This window comes from Solanum dulcamara, chromosome 11 (genome assembly GCF_947179165.1).
Source record: "Solanum dulcamara chromosome 11, daSolDulc1.2, whole genome shotgun sequence".
Classification (NCBI taxonomy): domain Eukaryota; kingdom Viridiplantae; phylum Streptophyta; class Magnoliopsida; order Solanales; family Solanaceae; genus Solanum; species Solanum dulcamara.
The window spans coordinates 41,292,371-41,299,419 of NC_077247.1; the positions used below are offsets into that span (position 1 = coordinate 41,292,371).

General features: G+C 31.3%; 1 protein-coding gene across 1 annotated transcript; it reads left to right on the plus strand.

Moving 5' to 3' along the window:
- The first annotated feature begins 1,923 nt into the window (after positions 1-1,923).
- Positions 1,924-7,049, plus strand: LOC129875233 (high affinity nitrate transporter 2.7). The gene is made up of 2 exons (XM_055950682.1): positions 1,924-3,133; positions 6,623-7,049. The coding sequence occupies exons 1-2, from the start codon at positions 1,986-1,988 to the stop codon at positions 6,855-6,857; spliced, it is 1,383 nt and encodes a 460-aa protein (XP_055806657.1). The 5' UTR covers positions 1,924-1,985; the 3' UTR covers positions 6,858-7,049.

Below are 7,049 nucleotides of genomic sequence, written 5' to 3' on the forward strand. Positions count from 1 at the left end.
TAGTAAAGATTGTTCTTCTTTCCAAGTGTTTGTTTTTCCTACTCATTATGTTTGCATGTTTGATATTTTCTCTCTTGAACTCTCCATAAGCGTAAACCAATGTGATTTCAAAGGCACTACCTTTACCAAATGTGTCAAGCTAGTAGCTCTCATTTCAACATCAAGAATTAGTAGGAGAAAAGATGGACATTCTATTTTCCGGTTTGGGCCCTTAAATGACGTCCAAGAAATTGTGTCCATATATTCATATCATACCAAGGTATCTTCCTTTTTATGGGATATGTCCATATGGTGTTTGAAATACAGAGTAACCGTTTTCCCTTTCGTCAGAGAATGTCATTGCACTTGTTAGATTCTCCGCTCTTAAAAAAAATAATTCAACAATTAATAATATATTTTGTGTATTCCCACAGAGTTAGGTCTGAAGAAGATAGAGTGTACGCAGACCTTACTTACATCTCAGAGATGAGGAAGCGAGGTTGTTTTTGATAGACCTTTGGCTCAAGACAAAAATAAATTAAAGAAAGACGTAACTAAAGTACAAGAGACAACATGTAGTAACAAAATAACAGATAGTAGTTGAACATTACTACAATCAAATAATACTATAATCGAACTACATGAAACAACAATATCAATAAAATTGAAGAACAAGAAACTACAAGCATAGCCCTAAGACTACTAGTCATTAAGCGCACCAAGATAATACACTCCTACTTACTAGCATGAACACACTTGTACCTACTAACCTTCTATCATAATTCGTATCTTTCACATCTTCCTATTAAAGGTCATGTCCTTAGTAAGTCGCAACTGCACCATTTCCGGTCTAATCACCTCTCCTCAATATTAATTCGATCTGACTCCGCCTCTCTCGAATTCATCCTTAGCATCTCTCATACCTCCACACTGAAGCATCCATGCTTCTTTTCATCATAGACCCAAACTATCTCAACCTCACTTTCCACATTTTATCTTCTACAGAAATCACTCTCAAAACATAATTTTTTAAAAGAACTTGTGTACCAACACTCGTGTTTGTATATGAATATTAGCTATTTCATTTTAATGAGGCGATTTACATGATTCAACATTATGTTAGAGCACATAATTTATTTTTGATTCAAGTCGATTACTATGTATCCCATTTAAAAATTTATGTGGTCGGACCAAAAAGAAGAAAACAACTAAGATTCTACATTTCTCATACTCCCTCCATTCCATTTTAGTTGTCATGTTGTGTTTTTCAAGAGTCAAACTATATGAGCTTTGACTAATATTTTAAGATATATATTTTTATCATATTGATATAAAAAAAATTGTAACTTATAGTACTTTTAGTATAGTTTTTTAATACCTAATTTTTACTTTATAATATTGAGTTAAAATAATATAATTTAACTTTAAAAATTAGTTAAATTGACATTCGAAAAGCGCAACACAATTAAAATGAAATTGAGGAAGTACTATTAATAATAATAATAGTCAAAATAGAGATGCAAGAATCAAACAAATTTAATTCTGTGAATAGAATAATTCTTAAGACTAAATAAAACAAGTTGATGGAGTCAATAGAAGATTACAAGTTTAACTCCTCCATGTAACTTTAAATCCATCTTCAATCCATTTTGCGGAAGAAAAGTCACAATAGACTTGCTACATAGGCGCATGCAGCATCACGAGTCACAACGTTGAATTCATTTAATCGAATAAATTTATGTGTTTATACTAAGTGGACAAATCCTTTTGTCCATGAAAACTTTTTAGTACTTTTTATCTAAGCTTAATTTAAACTATCATGATTGACTATAAAAAAAATTCATAACCAAATATAATTTATTTTTCAAATATTAATTTTCACTTAGAAAGTAAAAGTTTTTTTTTAAAAAATTTCACAATTTCACTTGTAAGCTCTGTTTTCTCATCCTTCACTACTATTAATACTTGATCAATTGTTCCAACTTCAATTCACTCTATAGCGCGCCATGGAACAAAAGCAATCACAGTCGAAAATTGATCACTCTCTTAATAATTTCTGTATAGCCGTAGATTCTGATCACAAAGCCACAGAATTTCGCCCATTTTCATTATCTTCACCTCACATGCGAGCTTTCCACCTCGCATGGCTCTCTCTTTTTTCTTGCTTCTTCTCTACTTTCTCAATCCCTCCACTTCTCGAAGTCATTCGTAAGGACCTCAATCTCAACCAAACAGATATCGGCAGAGCCGGAATCGCCTCTTTCATCGGTTCCATTTTCTCCCGCCTCGCTATGGGACCCGCCTGTGACGTGTTCGGTCCACGTCTCGCCTCCGCCACCCTGTCACTCCTTACTGTTCCGGTAGTACTCTCGACTTCTCTAATCTCCTCCGCGAAAAGCTTCATATTAGTTCGATTCCTCATCGGATTTTGCTTGGCGAATTTCGTAGCGAGTCAATTTTGGATGAGCTCTATGTTCTCCGGATGTGTTGTTGGGCTTGCTAATGGATTCGCTGCTGGATGGGCAAATGTTGGCTCTGGCGTTACTCAATTAGTCATGCCGCTCGTATATACTCTGTTCACTACCTGCTTTAACATCCCTTCGTTCATTTCATGGCGTATTGCATTTATTTTCCCAGCGATATTTCAAACGGCGACGGCAATTTTGGTACTCGTATACGGCCAGGACTTGCCTGATGGGACCTACAAACGTAAAATTACAAATAACCAAAGTGAAAATTTTCTCAGCGTGCTTTTCAACGGGCTAAAGAATTACAGGGGGTGGATATTGGGATTGACGTATGGATTTTGCTTTGGAGTTGAATTGACTACGGATAATATAATAGCAGAGTATTTTTACGATCGGTTTCATGTGAATATTGAAATGGCAGGGGCGATTGCGTCGAGCTTTGGTCTAGCGAATTGTGTGTCGAGGCCTGTGGGCGGGATTATTTCTGATAAAATGGGGAAGAGATTTGGGATGAGAGGGCGGCTGTGGAGTTTGTGGACGGTGCAGACGATGGCTGGATTGTTGTGCGTGCTGCTTGGCCGAGTGAATACGGTTGGGGTGTCTGTTCTGGTTATGGCCTGCTTTTCTCTGTTTGTTCAAGCTGCTTCGGGACTCACGTTTGGCATTGTACCATTCGTATCCAAAAGGTAAATTTATAAATTAACTTTAAACTTTTCATTTGACATTTGACAGCGACAGAAACTTTTTTATGATATAGTATTTTTAGATCACAAATAAACTCCATTTCCAATCAAACGTTTCCCATAAATTGATAGCCAGTTAAACTTTGAACAGCTTAAGAATTATGGTAAGTCCTTTTAAGTGTGGGTGACAGAAGGGAAATTGAAGTTCTCTTCCTCTTTGTACTGCAAAAACTAAGTTTTCGACTAGGACAGGAGAGGGTTGAATCCTCTTATCGCGATGACAGAAGAAGCGGTAACTCATTTGAATATTCACCCGAGTTTATACGTAGGAAGCAAATCCAAAAGTGTAAGAAAAAAATAAAATATTTTCATACTTATAATCTAAAATAAATTTTGAATATATGTGTTCATAGACGAGTTTGATAGCTCAATTTAGTAACTTTAACTTAGATATTATATTTATATTGAATTTTTTTATCTTATACATATAAATAAAAAAAAATCAAATTTAATGAGTTTTTTTTTATTGATTTTCAAAACATAACTCTATTGCAATAGAAAACTAAACAGGAAAATAACTTCAACCACATAGTTGTTTATTATAAATATAGGAGAAAAATGTCAAAAAACATCTAAATTATTCCCCTGAGTTTTATACCTAAACTATTGGGAGTGTAAGTTTTGGTGATGTGGGATAATAAAAATATTTTATATTTTATTTTATAATTTTTAATTTCTAATAATTTATTTAATTTTTATCAATGTGGAATGTTTTGTCTATGTGGAGTGTGATGTGACAAATTTTTTTAGATGAAAGAGAGAGTGCAGTACACACACAATGATGAGAATAGAATAAAAAAAAGGTATGTTTCTTAAACTAATAAGTAATAGTTTAGATATAAAACTCACATTTTCAATAGTTTAAGTTTGAAACTCGTGAAATAGTTGACACTTTATCGCTAAATATAGACAGAAAAATAACTTTAGCGAGAGCCAACTTGTAGCATAGGCTTAGGAATCTCTTAACCTATGTTTATTGAAGTATGTGTCAAAATTCAAATTGATGAAATCACAAGCGTATCTATAAATAATCTATAGACATTTTAGTAGAAATATTAACCTAGAAACTTTATAATAAAATATGATACTCCTAGAGATCTTTCTAAAATATATCCTTCAATCAAGAAATTTTTTAGATATGTATAACTTGGAAAAAAAATTAGTCCATTGATTTATTATTTTACTTTATATTCGAGCTAAATATTTAATTATTAAATATGTGGGTCACCTTAAAGTCTAGAAGGAATGTGAATATTTCAATATCTTTCTATAATTCAAAACTTATGAATTCAAAGTTTTAATTTCATTTTATGGAAATACTAATAGGAAAAACTACACAAAATAGATTAATTGAAACTATTTATCTAAATTGAATTCAATCTAAATTATTTACCCTTAATAGATTCATGACCCAAATTATTTAACCTCTTAAACCACTTTCTCTCTTTTAATTCTCTGCATGACATCATGCTGACGTCGGCAACACTGATAACACTGCTCCTCTTTGATACCATGAGAGTATATATATATTCTGATCGTATCAAGCAGTTTCGCTGAAGCACTGATTCTTTCTTCTTGATATTATCAGAGTATATATATACTCTCATGGTATCAAACGTGTATTTACATCAGTGTTCCTTGTTTGTTCCTCTTTGATACCATTAGAGTATATAAAATACGTTGATGGTATCAAGCAATCTATCAAGCAGTTTCTTCTTAATATCATTAGAGTATAATATGCTCTGATGGTATCAAGAAGGAAGAAATAGTGCTTCAGCGAAACTGTTTGATATCAACAGCGTATATTATATACTCTCATGGTATCAAATGCGCGCGATAGTTAAAAACAAGACGTATAAAAGTAATGGAGTATCCAATGGTAAATAGTTTTTTTTTTGGTATAACAATAATTATCCCTTACTAATATCCTATTTGGATATGATTTGAAATCATAATTTGAAATTGTATTGATTTAAAGCGGAAATTAATTTATTTGGACATAGAATTCAAATTTCCTAAGTTATAATTTTTTTCTTATAAACATGAAACTCATGATTTATTAAAACTATCAAAACTTTCTATTCCTATACAATCTTACTAATAAATTATAGTTCATAAAATACGCATCGAAATATGGCGAGAACTAATAAATCGCATATTTTTATGTTCATATAAATATTGTGATTACATATTATTATAAACTTTCAAGTATATATACATAAATTTATAAAATTTTACTAATACCATAAATCAACAATAGTAATAACTATCTATTATTAAAATCCGAAATCACATGATGCAGACCGTCTCTTTACATCGAGTATGAGTCCTTTTTTTCCACAAAATTTAAAATTATAATTTTATTTATTTTGTAAAATATAAATTTATAAGTCAAATTTTTATATATATTTTTTAAAAATAAAATCTCAATTTTAAATTTCAAAATTCCACTTTTAGAAAAGTTTAAATTTTGTGAAAATTTTATAAATAAGCATTGATTTAAATTTAAATTTGAAATTTGACACCCAAATCTTACCGTCAAGCGCCTACCAAGTATCTTTGTAGATATATCATCTTCATTAGTTAAAATATCCTAAGAGTGATGACTGGGAGACTCGATAGCGGCATGTTACGTAGAGGAAAAGGTCGGTAGGGTTTAAAAGTTGTGAATGGAAAATGAAGAGTCGTAGCTTTTATGAAAAATTGTGACCTTTTTAAAAGATTGTAATTTTTTGTAAAGGGTAGTGACTTTTTTAAATGGTTGTGGTCTTTTTGATAAGACATAATAAATACATATTCACACTATTATTTATTAATTATAAATAGAGAATTTTTCTCACATTTTTCAACAATGAATTTCTGGATTTCTTTTTCTACTATTAAATCAGTATTCTAAGTGTACTTTATTGCTATTGCGTAATTCGTTGACCTCGTAGTTTAAGGTATCGATATACCGATGAGTAAGATCGTTTTATGCTGGAATGATATATTTAATTAACTTCAGGTACTTGAGGAAAATAATTTCCTTAAGAACACACTTTGTATTTAGTGGGCTCGATTTTCTTCTTTTGAGAAAGATATTTTGTATATTATTGCTAATTTGTTTCAAATTTTTATTTCTTTAATGGTTTTAAGTTTCTAATTTTAAAAATATTTTTTAAACTTTGTTATTTTTTACCAAATTATTCAAAATTATTATTTTAAATATTTTAGTAATACAGGTTGAGCAGCCACAACAGCACCTACTGAAGTCGATTTTAAAAGCTTAGTCATACTAATTATGATTCAGAATAGGACACGTAGAGTTAGAAACCAGCTCAATGGATTAATATCCACATGCATTTTTTAATTTATAGCCGTAAAAAGATCAACTCATTTCTAAGTAATTTGTCCTGTTCTAGTTGATGTATTTGGAGTGATCGATTGGTACAGGTCCTTAGGAGTGATATCAGGCGTGACAGGAAGTGGAGGGACTTTAGGCGCAGTGATAACACAGCTGCTGCTATTTTCAGGTTCCACCAAATTCTCAACCCAAACGAGTATATCAATCATGGGCCTAATGATGCTCCTCTTTACTCTGCCAATTACACTTATCTACTTTCCTAGGTGGGGTGGAATGTTTTGTGCTTCTTCAAATATTGATGAAAACTACCACCTACTACATTAACACTCACGTTGGATCCAAATATTAAATCGACTACTAAAGTATATATGTGAAAAGTATGTTATATATATAGCTAGGAGTTTAAATAGCAATTTGTATTGATTGTGTTATTTATATTGTTATATATGAGTAGTTAGTTATTGGTGATATCGGTGTTTGGAGTATTGTTTATAATACAAAATTATTAGATATCAT

Bases quoted from the DNA above. Each gene is read 5' to 3' on its own strand.
- LOC129875233 (XM_055950682.1), top strand. From the start codon at position 1,986: ATGGAACAAAAGCAATCACAGTCGAAAATTGATCACTCTCTTAATAAT. The intron at 3,134-6,622 runs GTAAATTTATAA...CGATTGGTACAG, and splicing joins GTACCATTCGTATCCAAAAG to GTCCTTAGGAGTGATATCAG.